At 47.9% G+C, this 18170-nt stretch overlaps 1 protein-coding gene across 1 annotated transcript in view; it reads right to left on the minus strand.

The window, feature by feature from the left end:
- Positions 1 to 359: 359 nt before the first annotated feature.
- The window catches only part of LOC140425802 (phosphatase and actin regulator 1-like), a 53408-nt gene continuing 35597 nt past the window's right edge, over positions 360 to 18170 (minus strand). The window contains exons 2-3 of the mRNA XM_072510213.1: positions 1383 to 1478; positions 360 to 1245 (exon numbers count right to left, since the gene is read on the minus strand). Coding sequence (XP_072366314.1) covers positions 1226 to 1245; positions 1383 to 1478 — 116 coding nt within the window. The 3' untranslated portion in view covers positions 360 to 1225. The remainder of the gene's footprint in view (positions 1246 to 1382; positions 1479 to 18170) is intronic.

An 18170-nucleotide genomic window follows, 5' to 3' on the forward strand; every position in this document is an offset into this window, starting at 1 on the left:
GCTCGCAGCTCCGGGAACCGTGCTTCTCCGTAAGCACGTCCGACTCCACAAGGTGGACCTGTTGGTGGAGAGGGTGCACTTGCTCCACGCAAACCCCCAGTACGCCTACGTGGTGTTCCTCGACGGCCGCCAGGATACTGTCTCCCTCAGGGACCTGGCACCAGCAGGTTCCACCCCCACACCCTCTCCGCCCCCGGCGCCACCCTCCCCTCCCCCGTCGCTCCCAACAGCACACACCCCCGCCACCCCCAGGACCATCCGTTCCCCCCCCCCCCCCCCGTGCCCACGCCCAACGATGAAGAGGATTTTGGCATGCTCCCAGAGTCACCATCGACCTGATCAGCACCAACATCGCCGACACCACTGCGTTGCCCCCAGTGGAACATCTCAAGGCCCCGGACCGGCTAAACCTCTGACCGGTCCACTGGACATCAAAGGACATTTGTTTGCTCAAATCTTGTAAATATTAACTCATTGTTGTATATAGTTTCCACCACTCCCGCCGGACTCAATTTTTAACAGGGGGTGAATGTGGTAAACCTCTATTTCACCTGTATTAGGTGATGTACGGTAGGACCTGTACTACAGGTTCGCCGGTAGTCTCTGCCTGCTGGCTCCGCCCAGGAGGCAGGGTATAAATATGCATGTCCTCCAGCCAGGAGCCATTTCGCTAGCTGCTGTGGGTGGCCACACATCTGATAGCAATAAAGCCTCAGTTGGATTCAACTATCGTTTTTGTCCAATTGATCGTGCCTCAAGGTCCAAGCACATAGCCAGAAACTGCTGGACCTGAGTCTCCAAGCCTTCCAATGGAGACTTCAATGCACTCTCTTGCTGGAGAGACACAATCAGACAAAATAGAGACGGATCCTCCATCCTTTGTTTCAGTCTGGTTATAGCCACTGCAAACTCTGCCAGATGTTCCCCTGCCTGCCTCTGCATCTCCAATATTTCTCTCAGGGCCAATTGCAGAGTCAGATTCAGCAGTCTTCTGACCATCAGAGATCTCAGCTGTCGCTGCCTCCACCTTCTCTGGACACGTGTCTGTGAGGTGATTACCAGATTGTGAACCCAAGCCTACTACAGAAGTAGGTCCCACCAAGGTGCATGTGTCTGCGCTGGTGGAGGGTGGAGGTGAATGCAGTGATGCATTTTCATCAGATAGATGAGCAGAATCCTCATCTGAGCTGGTCTGGGGGCTGGGGCACTTGCTTGAAGATGGTCTTCACCTTTTCTTGCTCGTAGCTGGAACAGAAAGGAGAGATAATCAGTGATTGACCATACATGCTCTAATATCCTTGGTTACTTGCGGTCATTGTCCACATGTGGCCAATGTGTACTGGATGGACCCTGATCGGCATGATGAGGGAGGTTAATCTCACCTTCCAGTGCCTGCTTCTCATGGGTGATGAGTGCCCTCAACTCTTGGGTGCCCCTCTGTTCTTTCGGCTCTCCCTTCTGTTGTAGGTGATCACGTCCTGCAGAAAATCAAATGGAGGACTGTGAGCACAATGGTTGAAAGAGCAATTCAGATGCATGCATGCCTGTTATGTGTGTGGAGTCCTTCCCAGTAAGGGATTAAAATGCCATTTGTGCAAGAATTTATGTGAGATGTTGAGCTTATAGCAGCTGGCAGAACATTCAATGATGATGTCCCATCTGCTGGTGGTGTGCGTCATCCCTGTGGTCTCTAACCCTCAGACTGTCTGAGAGAGAGAGAGAGAGAGAGAGAGAGAGATTGGAATGTGCAGATGTTTGACTTATCCTGGCAGAGCACATCAGATCATTCATCTTCTTCCTGCACTGTAGGCCAGTCATTTCCTGTTTACCATGGGCACTGACCTCACTGGCAACCTCCTCCCAGACCTGCATGATCAGGCAGGACTTCTGGCTCCCATCTCTAAGAAAGACCTCCCAGCTTTCTGAGACAGCCTGGAGGAGAATTCCCTGGGAGGCCTCGCTGAGCCATGTTGTGCAGGGTTTGGATCTTTTAGGTGCCACTGAGAACCAAAATTAAACAACACACCAGGCCTGCAGTGAGTGATTATGTGCTGATGCTGTAAAGTATAGCACGAGGACTTCCACCCCAGGAGGTAATGGTCAGCTGTGTGAACCCTTCCCGTCCACCCACAGAATTTGATGAGCTCCTTGCTGATGCATAATTAATTGCTGAAAATCAGAAGATCACACGGATGAATCTGACCCACCTCCCAGCAGGAATCACCACCTGCCACCGCACTTGATCTCCATTCTGGAAATTTCGCCCAATTTCTCCCACAGATCTGGCACTGGTTTATCTTCAAGTAGCCGTTTCCTGTCCACATTAGCGAATTCACATTGCAGCTTGGTAAAATTAACTTTACCCCAATTGAGGACTTTTATTCCCGGTCTATCTTTGTCCTTTTCCATAACTACTCTAAATTAATTATGGTCACTTCCACCAAAGTGCTTCCAAAATAATACCCCTTCCACGTGCCCAACTTAATTTCCTAAAATTAAGTCCAGAACTTCCTCGCTTATTGGGCACATTAATGGAGTGGAAGTCTTTATGATTGAGAAACATTTCTGAGTGATGTATGGGTGGTTTGATGGTCATGTATATCTGGTCAATGACACAATGCATCCATCTGTAGGAAGCGAGCCTGAACCACAAATCTAAGCACCTATTGGCCCTAATTGGCATCACCGCAGGCAAAGCTCGCATAAATGTCAGTCAGTGTTATTACAATGGGCAAGATGAATAAAGGGTTTGTTTCATCCAGCTGATAACATTTTAGTTCACAATTCAAAGCCCACCCTTGTTTGCGCATATTGTCGAGGCCACCACTGCAGTGCAGTTTGTAGACAGTCTTTCAGTTGAAACATTAAGCCAGGATCTCCAGGTTAACCACAAAAACGATTGTTTATTTGCTCCAAGTAAGATTCTGGAAATGTGTCACTTCAACACTAATAAAACCATCTTACTGATTATATTAATTTCGGTGGTGGAATTCTGCTGCAAATAATCTGTACGCTGCATTTTCCCAAACAAAACAGTGGTGACAGTTAATATTCAGGAAATATTAACAGATTGAATGTGAGCACTTTGCAATATCCTGAGGAGGTAATCTGGTGCAAGTTGCTTGTTTCACCTGCATTTTGCTCAAAAGGTTACAAATGCAGACATTGGTAGAAAATACAAGATGGGACTTGTTTTATGAAAAAAAAACTAACAGCAGGTGGCAAACCAAACCATTTGGGAAAAAATTCCTCCGTGTGTTAGGCTTCTCCCACAGGCAATGTTGTAATGGAATCACAAGGCTGTCTTAGCTCAAAGCAACACATGGGAACAACAATAAAACCAGCAAGAATCAACATGGTTTCAAGTTCAAAAAACATCTGAAACATTAAAGACTTTACCAGTGAAGAGTAAGCGAATGACTAGGGAAAGAGTAGGACCAGTCAAGGACAGGGATGGGAAATTGTGTGGGGAGTCTGAAGAGATAGGCGAGCCATGGAGTGCAGTGTTTGGATCTTTCAGGTGCCACTGAGAACCAAAATTAAACAACACATTTTATCAATGACCTAGGCGAGATACTAAATGAATATTTTTCGTCAGTATTCACTCAGGAAAAAGATAATGTTGTGGAGGAGAATGCTGAGCCCCAGGCTACTGGAATAGATGGCATTGAGGTACGTAGGGAAGAGGTGTTGGCAATTCTGGACAGGCTGAAAATAGATAAGTCCCCGGGACCTGATGGGATTTATCCTAGGATTCTCTGGGAGGCCAGGGAAGAGATTGCTGGACTTTTGGCTTTGATTTTTATGTCATGATTGGCTACAGGAATAGTGCCAGAGGACTGGAGGACAGCAAATGTGGTCCCTTTGTTCAAAAAGGGGAGCAGAGACAACCCCGGCAACTATAGACCGGTGAGCCTCACGTCTGTAGTGGGTAAAGTCTTGGAGGGGATTATAAGAGACAAGATTTATAATCATCTAGATAGGAATAATATGATCAGGGATAGTCAGCATGGCTTTGTGAAGGGTAGGTCATGCCTCACAAACCTTATTGAGTTATTTGAGAAGGTGACTGAACAGGTAGACGAGGGTAGAGCAGTTGATGTGTTGTATATGGATTTCAGCAAAGCGTTTGATAAGGTTCCCCACGGTAGGCTATTGCAAAAAATACGGAGGCTGGGGATTGAGGGTGATTTAGAGATGTGGATCAGAAATTGGCTAGCTGAAAGAAGACAGAGGGTGGTGGTTGATGGGAAATGTTCAGAATGGAGTAAAGTCACAAGTGGAGTACCACAAGGATCTGTTCTGGGGCCGTTGCTGTTTGTCATTTATATCAATGACCTAGAGGAAGGCGCAGAAGGGTGGGTGAGTAAATTTGCAGACGATACTAAAGTCGGTGGTGTTGTCGATAGTGTGGAAGGATGTAGCAGGTTACAGAGGGATATAGATAAGTTGCAGAGCTGGGCTGAGAGGTGGCAAATGGAGTTTAATGTAGAGAAGTGTGAGGTGATTCACTTTGGAAGGAATAACAGGAATGCGGAATATTTGGCTAATGGTAAAGTTCTTGAAAGTGTGGATGAGCAGAGGGATCTAGGTGTCCATGTACATAGATCCCTGAAAGTTGCCACCCAGGTTGATAGGGTTGTGAAGAAGGCCTATGGAGTGTTGGCCTTTATTGGTAGAGGGATTGAGTTCCGGAGTCGGGAGGTCATGTTGCAGCTGTACAGAACTCTGGTACGGCCGCATTTGGAGTATTGCGTACAGTTCTGGTCACCGCATTATAGGAAGGACGTGGAGGCTTTGGAGCGGGTGCAGAGGAGATTTACCAGGATGTTGCCTGGTATGGAGGGAAAATCTTATGAGGAAAGGCTGATGGACTTGAGGTTGTTTTCGTTGGAGAGAAGAAGGTTAAGAGGAGACTTAATAGAGGCATACAAAATGATTAGGGGTTGGATAGGGTGGACAGTGAGAGCCTTCTCCCGCGGATGGAAATGGCTGGCACGAGGGGACATAACTTTAAACTGAGGGGTAATAGATATAGGACAGAGGTCAGAGGTAGGTTCTTTACGCAAAGAGTAGTGAGGCCGTGGAATGCCCTACCTGCTACAGTAGTGAACTCGCCAACATTGAGGGCATTTAAAAGTTTATTGGATAAACATATGGATGATAATGGCATAGTGTAGGTTAGATGGCTTTTGTTTCGGTGCAACATCGTGGGCCGAAGGGCCTGTACTGCGCTGTATTGTTCTATGTTCTATATGTGCCTGATACCTGCTCCACATTTCATGATGCAGCACCTGTACAACTACAATGCAACCAGCTGACTGGAGTTTGTAGGAGAGTGAATGATATTATGGGTGAAACTTTCCCCTAATTTGTCAGTGTCAAGCCCTGACTGAAAACCAGCGTGTGTATCTCGATTATATTTCCCCAGTTAGCCACAAAGAGAAAAGTAAAGGAGCCACACTCTGTTCGTCAGGGTTTATTTGGAGACGCTGCTCTTACAGTGCAGGGTGGTGAACTGAAAGCCCGCGCAAACACCCTGCTGACGTCACGACAAATCACGTGACATTCCCTAGCAGACTGCAACACTTGAATATATAACACGCTCAGATGCACTGCAGAGTTTTTAGACCAGGGAATGAATTCTCCGTCCAGCGACGCCGAAATCGGGAAAAGCGGAGCTGGATTCTCCGATTCTGAGACTAAGTGCTAACGCCGGCGTAGGAACGGTGGCATTTTACGACAAAAAAAAAAGGCACAAAACGACCAGCGACCCTCTGTCTGGTGGGGGGCTAGCAGGCACGCAAAATAGAGCACCCAGCTCTAGCTGCAAATGGATACGGCCGGGGAACTGCCACGTATGCGCATGGCAGCGGCCTGCGCACGGTCCCGGCCTGCCAAATAGGGTCCCCCTTTGGCCAGGCTTGCCACCACCGGACCACCTCCCACCAGTGCCCCCCTGTCCCCGCATGGCGGCTACCCCATCCCCGCTGGACTTAGTCTACAACCGAGTTCCCAAAAATAAATACCATGAGTGACCGATGCCATCGGGAACTTGGCCCATCGGGGGCAGAGCATTAGGTAACATCCTGTGGCCATCCATATGGCGTCTGGCGTACTCTGATAGTGGAGGGGGTGGAGCATCGCAAAAGCGGCGCTTGATTTCGGCACCAAATTGATTCTCTGGCTGATCGCCGAAGGCGATTTCGGCATCAGAGACTGGAGAATCCTGCCAATGATCGAGAATTGCGTGTCAGCCGAAAATAGAGGCTGGCGTCGGGCGCCTGATGGAATGCCATGCTCCGGTACTTTGAAAGCGGCGTGAATGTGTTCAACATCGCACGCCGGTGTGGGTGTGCAAATAGTGCAGTAAACACCGTTGGCATATCATTAAGGGCAATCTCCAGGCCTTCCACGATGCTCTACCTCCGCCGGGAGGAATTACTGACGGCAGAGTTCACTTGCGGTCTTTAAAATCGGGAAACAGGCGCCATGGCCGCTGAGGGAGAGAGAGGGGGTGCGGAAAGTGTCCAACATCGCTACAGTGTGCTGACAGTTGTGCAGCTGGCAAGGGGGCTTCTGCCAGGGCTGGGAGCGAGTAGTGGTGGGGGGCCAGGAGCTGGACCAGTAGGTTTGTGTGGACGGGTACAGAACGCCATTGCCGCAGCCTGTAAGGCAGCCATGTGGCTGCACATGCCGCTGACTGCCAACTGTGAACTTCGCTCCACCGGTTGAATGGTGCCTCCCCAGGCCACCCTGGAGGTACTCTCTGGCCCCAGGCGACTCATCAACGGGATGGGCATGCTCCAACGCAACCAGTTCCATCTTTTTGGCTGGGATGAGGGTGTGTGAGGAGTGGAGTGCCTATATTGAGCTCCTGCTCATCAGGCTCTCTGGTGCCAATCCCGATCCCAGCAAATCACAGGCCAGCATTCGTTGGAATTGGCACTAGTTCCATGTGCTAGCCCATTAGGATGTCCTGAATCGCTCTGGGACCGTCGCCACTTTTGGGGCCGTAGAACTCACGCGATTCAGCCCAGCCTCTCTGACACGGAGCATCCTGCCCCAGATCTCCAGCCCTCTGACAAAAAAATAATAATCGGGGGGTATGGTTTACATCGGCAGTCTGGAAGGGCAGGACCTGAAGACCTGAAGGCTGGCTCCACAGAGATCGGGGTGCCATCTTAAAAAGGTGGCACTCGCATCCCCCCCACCCCCCACCGACAGTATCGGGAGCTCGCGATAACACCCATCCACCCCCCCCCCCCCCCAACCACCGCTGCTGTATCGGGCAGTCCCCTTGAACCCACCCCACCCTTCTCACGGTCTGGTTGCCCACCCTGACTGCCAAGGCTCCCCTTCAAAGGCATGGGCCCTTCCTAACACCACCCCACCAACCCGCTCCCCACCCCACGACCACACATAACTAGAATGCCTGCAACAGGGCTCCCAAGAGGGCCGCAGCTTCCATTTGCACTGTTACACGTTGGCATGCCAGGTTGGTACTGTCAGACTTCTAGTTCCAACCTGTGCCAACATTGTAATGTCCTGGTAGTGCCAAACCATGCCACGGAGCAATGCTAGGGGACAGTGCTTTGGGAATGTCCATTTCCCTCCCAAGGCTATACTTACCTTGGCATCCCCACTGGCATCCCCTTTTTCTGTCTTTATAAAGCTGTTCTACAACTCGCAGACATGACATCACACCAGCAAGGTTTGTATATTCTGTGAGGGAAGGGTTTATGTGGTGAGGAGGCCCTTTAACAATATCAAAATCCATCAAAATGTAATTAAATGAGGTTCGGAGCCTCGTTATGTTACTGGTGAGCGACAGGGTGGAAAAAAACAAAAATCGGAAAATGATATCTCGCCGGCAAGTGTTTCGTTTCTTGGCTATGACAAGGTTTTGCACATGGGTCGCTGTTTACGCTCGCGGCGAACACCAGGTGTAAAGTTGCCCTGTGGTTTAACATTTTACTTTGTCACTTCTGAGATCTCAGTTAAAACCAGAATAAAAAGATGAATGTCTTCTCTTGTCTGTCAACTGAAAGGTGACATGAAATGAGTTTGTCTAGTCCCAGCCGGAAATTTATTGCTAATCCTGAAATTTGCTTATGTGGGGAGCAGAAACGTTATGTTGGTATCCTTCTGGGGTGTAGAGTCAAGACATGTTTCTGGGAAGATGTATGGCAGCTGCCTGTATTATGCCCACTATACTGAAAGTTTTGCCCACTCTGCAAATTTTGAAATTGCATTTTGCAACCAAGTCCAAGTCATATGGAAGTTTTGTAAACTGAATGAGGACCGTGTAAAAAGGACATAGACACAGACAAGTTTGTGGAGAGGACAAATAGATGGCCGATATGGTGTACAGTTCTGGGCACCAAACTATAGTGATGAGAAATGATGTAGAAATGCCGGCGTTGGACTGGGGTGGGCACAGTAAGAAGTTTTACAACAACAGGTTAAAGTCCAACAGGTTTATTTGGAATCACTAGCTTTTGGAGCGTAGTCCTTCATCAGGTGAGGAAAGATGTGAACACATTGGGGAGAGACTGCAAAATAGGTTTACAAGATTGATTCGAGGGATGAGAAACCTCAGTTTTGAGGATAGATTGGAGAGGTTGGGAGAGAAGAAGATGAACAGGAGATTTGATAGAGATGTTACCAACTCATGAGGGGGATAGACAGAGTAGATAGGGAGAAACTGATCCCGCTAGTAAAAGGATCAAAAACGAGAGGACACAGATTTAAAATAATTTGCAAAAGAAGCAAAGGTGATACGAGAAAAAACATCAACACACAATGACTGGTTCAGGTCTGGAAGTGTGGTGGAGGCAGGTTCATTCAAAGCATTCAAGAGGGCATTAGATAATTATTTGAATAGAAAGAATGCATGGATACTGGGAAAAGGTTCTGAGAAAAGGCTGTGAAATGGCAGAGGCGGCACAGTGGTTAGCACTGCTGTCTCAGTGCCAGGGGCTCGGGTTCAATTACAGCCTTGGGTGATTGTGTGGAGTTTGCACGTTCTCACCATGTCTCCGTGGGTTTCCTCTGGGTGCTCCGGTTTCCTCCCACAGTCCAAAGGTTAGGTGGATTGGCCATGATAAAATTGCTCCTTAGGTTATGTGGGGTTACGGGGATAGGGTGGGAGCCTGGGCCTAGGTAAAGTGCCCTCTCAGAGAGTCTGTGCAGATTCAATAGGTTGAATGGCCTCCTTCTGCACTGTAGGGATTTCATGGGTCTATGGTTACATGGCACGAAGTCATGATGCTCATTTGAGCCCTTCTGTGTCCAAAATACGTCTGTGGCGTAGTGTGTGCAGTTTTGGTCTCACTTGCATTCTAGATGGTACAGCAAAGGATCCCTAAACTGGTTCCTGTGATGAAAGGCTAAGTGGCTGGTTTAGCACAGTGGGCTGAACAGCTGGCTTGTAATGCAGAACAAGGCCAGCAGCAGGGGTTCAATTCCCGTATGGGCCTCCCCGAGTAGGCACTGGAATATGACGACTAGGGGCTTTTCACAGTAATTCCATTGAAGCCTACTTGCGACAATAAGCGATTATTATTAAATTGTGTCTATTTTATCTGGAGTGTAGAAGAACAAGAGATGATCTCATTGAAAAATACAATATTCTGAAGGGGCTTTCTAAGAGTAGGCGAGTTATTAAGCACAGCGGAGTACTGGTTATTTCACCAGACTAGGAATCCAGAGGGCCAAGCTACTGCTTTGGGGATACAGGTTCAAAGCCCAAAGGCAGTTGGTGTAATTTATATTCGGTTAATAAATCTAGAATGAAAGAAAGTTAGTCTTGGTAATAGTGACCATGAAAAACAGAGGACATACAATAGATACACAATGTAAATACATAGACATAGACATTGGGTTAAGCATACAGAGTGTAATGCTACACAGTAGAGAAGATGTGTGAAGATATCAGTTCAGTCCATAATAGTCATTCAGGACTCTGGTAGCAGGAGGGAAGAAGTTGTTTTTTTGAATCTGTTAGTGCGTGTTCCCCGACTTTTGTATCTCCTGCCCAATGGAAGAAATTGTGAGAGTAAGCCGGGTGGGAGGGGTCTTTGATTATGCTGGCCACTTTCCCCAAGGCAGTGTGAGGTGTAGACAGAGTCAATGGAGGGGAGGCGGCTTCACGTGATGGATTGGGCTGTGTTCACGACTCTCTGTCGCTTCTAATAGTCTTGGGCCGAGCATCTGCCATATCGGGCTGTGATGTAGCCCCTTGATGCTGTCCCGCACCCTCGCCTTCTAAACCTTTCCAGACCAAGACCTCAGATTTGCTCCAAGGGTCCCTGTGTCTTGGCCTTCTTCTGCTGCAGTCCCAGCACTGGCTACTGGTGCCCTCCTGGCACTTCTGGGGACCAATGGAGCTGCAGGACAATATAATTGGCTGGCAGAGCACTTGGCCCTCGATAATTCACCCCACAGCGTGTTCCCGTACCAGCCTCCCCGAACAGGCGGCGGAATGTGAACTTCATTTGAAGCCTACTTGTGACAATAAGCGATTTTCATTTCATTTTTCATTTCCACATGCATGGAATATGTCGGCCCATGCAGTCTTTGTTTTGATGAGTAAGTGTGTGTGTGTGTGTTGCGGTGGGGGGGGGGGGGGGGGGGGGGGGTGCGGGGGGAGAGGCCTTGGGCTGGGGTGCTCCCGCATTAATCCACCCATTATTTTTGCGCAAAATTCCTTCATATTCTACCAAAATATTTATCTGATGATCTCCGGGTTAATCTATCTTCTTTATCTGGGTTGAACCCATTTTGTACCTCAAAATGTGCCCTTTTCCAGTCCAACTCCATTATCCTATTTTCTATTCAGATTGCAACATGTATGGTTGATATCATCACTAGCTCAAATATATTGCTAAACATTGTCTATTTTGGACTCTGGTCTGTTACTGCATCTTTCTTCCTGAACTTGGAAAGTGAGAATTTATAAAAGAGTCCTGAAGGAATATAATAAACCCTCTTCATTCTTACACACAGCTAGCCTAACCCATGGTTCCCTCCAGCTAGTTACAGTAACATGGGGCGGGATTCGCCGTCCAGTGATGCCGGAATCGTGAAACACAATTGGGCGGAGCATTGCACGAGGCGGAAATCGTGGCCGGCGCCAGGTGCCTGACGGAATACCATGCTCCAGTACCTCGACAACAGTGTCAATGCATTCTACTCCGCATGAACAGTAAACACTGTTGGCATATCATTAACGGGCAGTTGTCAGTTGAAGGGAATTCAGGACCGGCATGTTCCTGTGTGGAAGAAGGATAAATACGGCAAATTTTGGGAACCTTGGAGAACGAGACATATTGTAGGCCTTGTCAAAAAGGAAAAGGAGGCATTTGTCAGGGCTAGAAGGCTGGGAACAGACGAAGCCTGTGTGGAATATAAGGAAAGTAGGAAGGAACTTAAGCAAGTAGTCAGGAGGGCTAGAAGGGGTCACGAAAAGTCATTGGCAAATAGGGTTAAGGAAAATCCCAAGGCTTTTTACACGTACATAAAAAGCAAGAGGGTAGCCAGGGAAAGGGTTGGCCCACTGAAGGACAGGGGAGGTAATCTATGTGTGGAGCCTGAGGAAATGGGCGAGGTACTAAATTAATACATTGCATCAGTATTCACCAAAGAGAAGGAATTGGTGGATGTTGAGTCTAGGGAAGGGTGTTTAGATAGCCTGGGTCACATTGAGATTCAAAAAGACGAGGTGTTGGGCATCTTGAAAAATATTAAGGTAGATAAGTCCCCAGGGCCTGATGGGATCTACCCCAGAATACTGAAGGAGGCTAGAGAGGAAATTGCTGAGGGCTTGACAGAAATCTTTGGATCCTCACTGTCTTCCGGTGATGTCCCGGAGGACTGGAGAATTGCCAATGTTGTTTCTTTGTTTAAGAAGGGTAGCAAGGATAATCCAAGGAACTACAGGCCAGTGAGCCTTACGTCAGTGGTAGGGAAATTACTGCAGAGAATTCTTCGAGACAGGATCTACTCCCATTTGGAAGCAAGTGGACGGATTAGTGAGAGGCAGCACAGTTTTTCGAGGAGGTCACAAAGATGATTGATTCAGGTTGGGCAGTGGATGTTGTCTATATGGACTTCAGTAAGACCTTTGACAAGGTCCCTCATGGCAGACGGGTACAAAAGGTGAAGTCACACGGGATCAGAGGTGAGCTGCCAAGATGGATACCTCTTCATTCACCTGAGGAAGGAGCAGCGCTCCGAAAGCTAGTGACATCAAAACAAACCTGTTGGACTTTAACCTGGTGTTGTAAGACTTCGTACTGTGCTCAACCCAGTCCAACGCCGGCATCTCCACAAGATGGATACAGAACTGGCTAGGTCATACAAGGCAGAGAGTAGCAATGGAAGGGTGCTTTTCTGATTGGAGGGCTGTGACTAGTGGTGTTCTGCAGGGATCAGTGCTGGGACTTTTGCTGTTCGTAGTATATATAAATGATTTGGAGGAAAATGTAACTGGTCTCATTAGTAAGTTTGCGGACGACACAAAGATTGGTGGAATTGCGGATAGCGATGAAGACTGTCAGAGGATACAACAGGATTTAGATCGTTTGGAGACTTGGGCGGAGAGATGGCAGATGGAGTTTAATCCGGACAAATGTGAGGTAAGGTCGCGGCGTGGGTGAGGTAAGTACTGCTTAACAACTTCCTTACCTTCCAGGTCAGCTGTTAGTTTCGGGAGATCAGTTTCGGGAGCAGGCCTATTGGCTGACTGTAAATCAGGAAGGATACAAAGGGTGTGGCTGAAGTGCCTATAGAAACAGAGTGCTGGAGGCAAACAGAGTGTATCTGAGTTTGGGTAAGGCTGAGTTCGGGTAAGAGGTGAGTGAGGGCTGTGTTTTTTTGGAGTTTGGTGTTTGGGGTTGAGTTCCCAAAAAAAAAATAAAAAATCCAATTAATTAAGTAAATTAATTAACTAGTTAAGGGAATTTGGTGCTCATCTTAAGGAGGTGCAGAGAAGCAGACCTGTGAGGGAGTCTCGGGAGCAATTACATCACAGCCAGAAGGTAAGTGATTGGCTTGTGACTGGCAAGTGATTTCTCTCTCTTTGACTTTCTCTTAGCTGTGTAGTGTAGTTCAAATTTAACTTCAGGTTTAAGTCATGGCAGGAGAGCTCAGACCCGTGTCATGCTCCTCTTGTGAGATGTGGCAAGTCAGGGACCCTTCTGGTGTCCCTGACTCCTTCATCTGCAAGAAGTGTGTCCAACTGCAGCTCCTGTTAGACCGCTTGACAGCTCTGGAGCTGCGGATGGACTCACTTTGGAGCATCCGCGATGCTGAGGAAGTTGTGGATAGCACATTCAGTGAGTTGGTCACACCGCAGATTAAAATTACTGAGGCAGATAGGGAATGGGTGACCAACAGACAGAGGAAGAGTAGGAAGGCAGTGCAGGGATCCCCTGCGGTCATCTCTCTCCAAAACAGATTTACCGTTTTGGAAACTGTTGGGGGAGATGGCTCACCAGGGGAAGGTGGCAGCAGCCAGGTTCATGGCACCGTGGTTGGCTCTGCTGCACAGAAGGGCGGGAAAAAGAGTGGCAGAGCTATAGTGATAGGGGATTCAATTGTAAGGGGAATAGACAGGCGTTTCTGCGGACGCAAACGAGAATCCAGGTTGGTATGTTGCCTCCCTGGTGCAAGGGTCAAGGATGTCTCGGAGCGGCTGCAGGGCATTCTGGAGGGGGAGGGTGAACAGCCAGCTGTCGTGGTGCATATAGGCACCAACGATATAGGTAAAAAACGGGATGAGGTCCTACAAGCTGAATTTAGGGAGTTAGGAGTTAAACTAAAAAGTAGGACTTCAAAGGTAGTAATGTCAGGATTGCTACCAGTGCCACGTGATAGTCAGAGTAGGAATGACAGGATAGCTAGGATGAATACGTGGCTTAAGAGATGGTGCAAGAGGGAGGGTTTCAAATTCCTGGGACATTGGCACCGGTTCTGGGGGAGGTGGGACCTGTACAAATCGGACGGTCTGCATCTGGGTGGGACCGGAACCAATGTTCTCGGGGGTGTGTTTGCTAGTGCAGTTGGGGAGGGTTTAAACTAATGGGGCATGGGGATGGGAACCGATGTAGGAAGTCAGTGGGGACAGAAACAAAAGGCAGGAAGGGAGAGTGTGTAAAGCATGACCAGAGAAAGCAGGGCAGAGAGCAAGGAAAGTCTACATTAAACTGCATTTATTTCAATGCAAGGGGCCTGACGGGCAAAGTGGATGAACTCAGGGCATGGACGGGCACATGGGACTGGGATATTGTAGCTATGACTGAAACATGGCTAAGGGAGGGGCAGGACTGGCAGCTCAATGTTCCGGGGTACAGATGCTATAGAAAGGATAGAACAGGAGGTAAGAGAGGAGGGGGAGTGGCGTTTTTGATTAGGGAGAACATCATGGCAGTACTTAGAGGGGATATATCCGAGGGTTCGCCCCCTGAGTCTATATGGGTGGAACTGAAAAATAAGAAGGGAGAGATCACCTTGGTAGGACTGTACTACAGGCCCCCAAATAGTCAGCGGGAAATTGAGGAGCAAATATGTAAGGAGATTACAGATAGCTGCAAGAATAATAGGGTGGTAGTAGTAGGGGACTTTAACTTTCCCAACATTGACTGGGACAGCCATAGCATTAGGGATTTGGATGGAGGGAAATTTGTTGAGTGTATTCAGGAGGAATTTCTCATTCAGTATGTGGATGGACCGACTAGAGAGGGGGCAAAACTTGACCTCGTCTTGGGAAATAAGGAAGGGCAAGTGACAGAAGTGAGGGATCACTTTGGGACAAGTGACCATAACTCCATTAGTTTTAAGATAGCTATGGAGAATGATAGGTCTGGCCCAAGAGTTAAAGTTCTTAATTGAGGCAAGGCCAATTTTGATGGTATCAGACAGGAACTTGCAGAGGTAGATTGGGGGAGACTGTTGGCAGGCAAAGGGACGGCTGGTAAATGGGAGGCTTTTAAAAATGTGTTAACCAGGGTTCAGGGTAAGCACATTCCCTTTAGAGTGAAGGGCAAGGCTGGTAGAAGTAGGGAACCCTGGATGACTCGAGATATTGAGACTCTGGTCAAAAGGAAGAAGGAGGCATATGACGTGCATAGGCAACTGGGATCAAGTGGATCCCTTGAAGAGTATAGAGATTGTCGAAATAGAGTTAAGAGGGAAATCAGGAGGGCAAAAAGGGGACATGAAATTGCTTTGGCAAATAATGCAAGGGAGAATCCAAAGAGATTCTACAGATACATAAAGGGGAAAAGAGTAACTAGGGACAGAGTAGGGCCTCTTAAGGATCAACAAGGACATCTATGTGCAGAGCCACAAGAGTTGGTTGAGATCCTGAATGAATATTTCTCGTCGGTATTCACGGTGGAGAAAGGCATGGATGTTAGGAAACTAAGGGAAATAAATAGTAATGTCTTGAGAAGTGTGCATATTACAGAGGAGGAGGTGCTGGAAGTCTTAAAGCGCATCAAGGTAGATAAATCCCCGGGACCTGATGAAATGTATCCCAGGATGCTGTGGGAGGCTAGGGAGGAAATTGCGGGTCCCCTAACAGAGATATTTGAATCATCGGCAGCCACAGGTGAGGTGCCTGAAGATTGGAGAGTGGCGAATGTTGTGCCCTTGTTTAAGAAGGGCAGCAGGGAAAAGCCTGGGAACTACAGACCGGTGAGCCTAACGTCTGTAGTAGGTAAGTTGCTAGAAGGTATTCTGAGAGACAGGATCTACAAGCATTGAGAGAGGCAAGGACTGATTCGGGGCAGTCAGCATGGCTTTGTGCGTGGAAAATCATGTCTCACAAATTTGATTGAGTTTTTTGAGGGGGTGACCAAGAAGGTAGATGAGGGCAGTGCAGTAGACGTTGCCTACGTGGACTTTAGCAAAGCCTTTGACAAGGTACCGCATGGTAGTTTGTTGCAGAAGGTTAAAGCTCACGGGATCCAGGGTGAGGTTGCCAATTGGATTCAAAATTGGCTGGACGACAGAAGGCAGAGGGTGGTTGTAGAGGGTTGTTTTTCAAACTGGAGGCCTGTGACCAGTGGTGTGCCTCAGGGATCGGTGCTGGGTCCACTGTTATTTGTGTTTTATATTAATGATTTGGATGAGAATTTAGGAGGCATGGTTAGTAAGTTTGCAGATGACACCAAGATTGGTGGCACAGTGGATAGTGAAGAAGGTTATCTAGGATTGCAACGGGATCTTGATCAATTAGGCCAGTGTGCCGACGAATGGCAGATGGAGTTTAATTTAGATAAATGTGAGGCGATGCATTTTGGCAGATCGAATCAGGCCAGGACCTACTCAGTTAATGGTATGGCGTTGGGGAGAGTTATAGAACAAAGAGATCTAGGAGTACAGTTTCATAGCTCCTTGAAGGTGGAGTCGCAGATGGACAGGGTGGTGAAGAAGGCATTCGACATGCTTGGTTTCATTGGTCAGAACATTGAATACAGGAGTTGGGACGTCTTGTTGAAGTTGTACAAGACATTGGTACGGCCACACTTGGAATACTGTGTACAGTTCTGGTCACCCTATTATAGAAAGGATATTATTAAACTAGAAAGAGTGCAGAAAAGATTTACTAGGATGTTGCTGGGACTTGATTGTTTGAGTTATAAGGAGAGGCTGGGTAGACTGGGACTTTTTTCCCTGGAGCGTAGGAGGCTTAGGGGTGATCTTATAGAGGTCTATAAAATAATGAGGGGCATAGATAACAAACAAACAAAGAACAAAGAAATGTACAGCACAGCAACAGGCCCTTCGGCCCTCCAAGCCCGTGCCGACCATACTGCCCGACTAAACTACAATCTTCTACACTTCCTGGGTCCGTATCCTTCTATTCCCATCCTATTCATATATTTGTCAAGATGCCCCTTAAATGTCCCTATCGTCCCTGCTTCCACTACCTCCTCCGGTAGTGAGTTCCAGGCACCCACTACCCTCTGCGTAAAAAACTTGCCTCGTACATCTGCTCTAAACCTTGCCCCTCTCACCTTAAACCTATGTCCCCTAGTAATTGACCCCTCTACCCTGGGGAAAAGCCTCTGACTATCCACTCTGTCTATGCCCCTCATAATTTTGTATACCTCTATCAGGTCGCCCCTCAACCTCCTTCGTTCCAGTGAGAACAAACCGAGTTTATTCAACCGCTCCTCATAGCTTATGCCCTCCATACCAGGCAACATTCTGGTAAATCTCCTCTGCACCCTCTCTCAAGCCTCCACATCCTTCTGGTAGTGTGGCGACCAGAATTGAACACTATACTCCAAGTGTGGCCTAACTAAGGTTCTATACAGCTGCAACATGACTTGCCAATTCTTATACTCAATGCCCCGGCCAATGAAGGCAAGCATGCCGTATGCCTTCTTGACTACCTTCTCCACCTGTGTTGCCCCTTTCAATGACCTGTGGACCTGTACTCCTAGATCTCTTTGACTTTCAATACTCGAGGGTTCTACCATTCACTCTATATTCCCTACCTGCATTCGCCCTTCCAAAATGCATTACCTCACATTTGTCCGGATTAAACTCCATCTGCCATCTCTCCGCCCAAGTCTCCAGACAATCTAAATCCTGCTGTATCCTCAGACAGTCCTCATCGCTATCCGCAATTCCACCAACCTTTGTGTCGTCTGCAAACTTACTAATCAGACCAGTTACATTTTCCTCCAAATCATTTATATATACTACAAAGAGCAAAGGTCCCAGCACTGATCCCTGTGGAACACCACTGGTCACAGCCCTCCAATTAGAAAAGCATCCCTCCATTGCTACCCTCTGCCTTCTATGGCCTAGCCAGTTCTGTATCCACCTTGCCAGTTCACCCCTGATCCCGTGTGACTTCACCTTTTGTACTAGTCTACCATGAGGGACCTTGTCAAAGGCCTTACTGAAGTCCATATAGACAACATCTACTGCCCTACCTGCATCAATCATCTTAGTGACCTCCTCGAAAAACTCTATCAAGTTAGTGAGACACGACCTCCCCTTCACAAAACCGTGCTGCCTCTCACTAATACGTCCATTTGCTTCCAAATGGGAGTAGATCCTGTCTCGAAGAATTCTCTCCAGTAATTTCCCTACCACTGAAGTAAGGCTCACCGGCCTGTAGTTCCCGGGATTATCCTTGCTACCCT

The sequence above is a fragment of the Scyliorhinus torazame genome, chromosome 6 (genome assembly GCF_047496885.1).
Source record: "Scyliorhinus torazame isolate Kashiwa2021f chromosome 6, sScyTor2.1, whole genome shotgun sequence".
Lineage (NCBI taxonomy): Eukaryota > Metazoa > Chordata > Chondrichthyes > Carcharhiniformes > Scyliorhinidae > Scyliorhinus > Scyliorhinus torazame.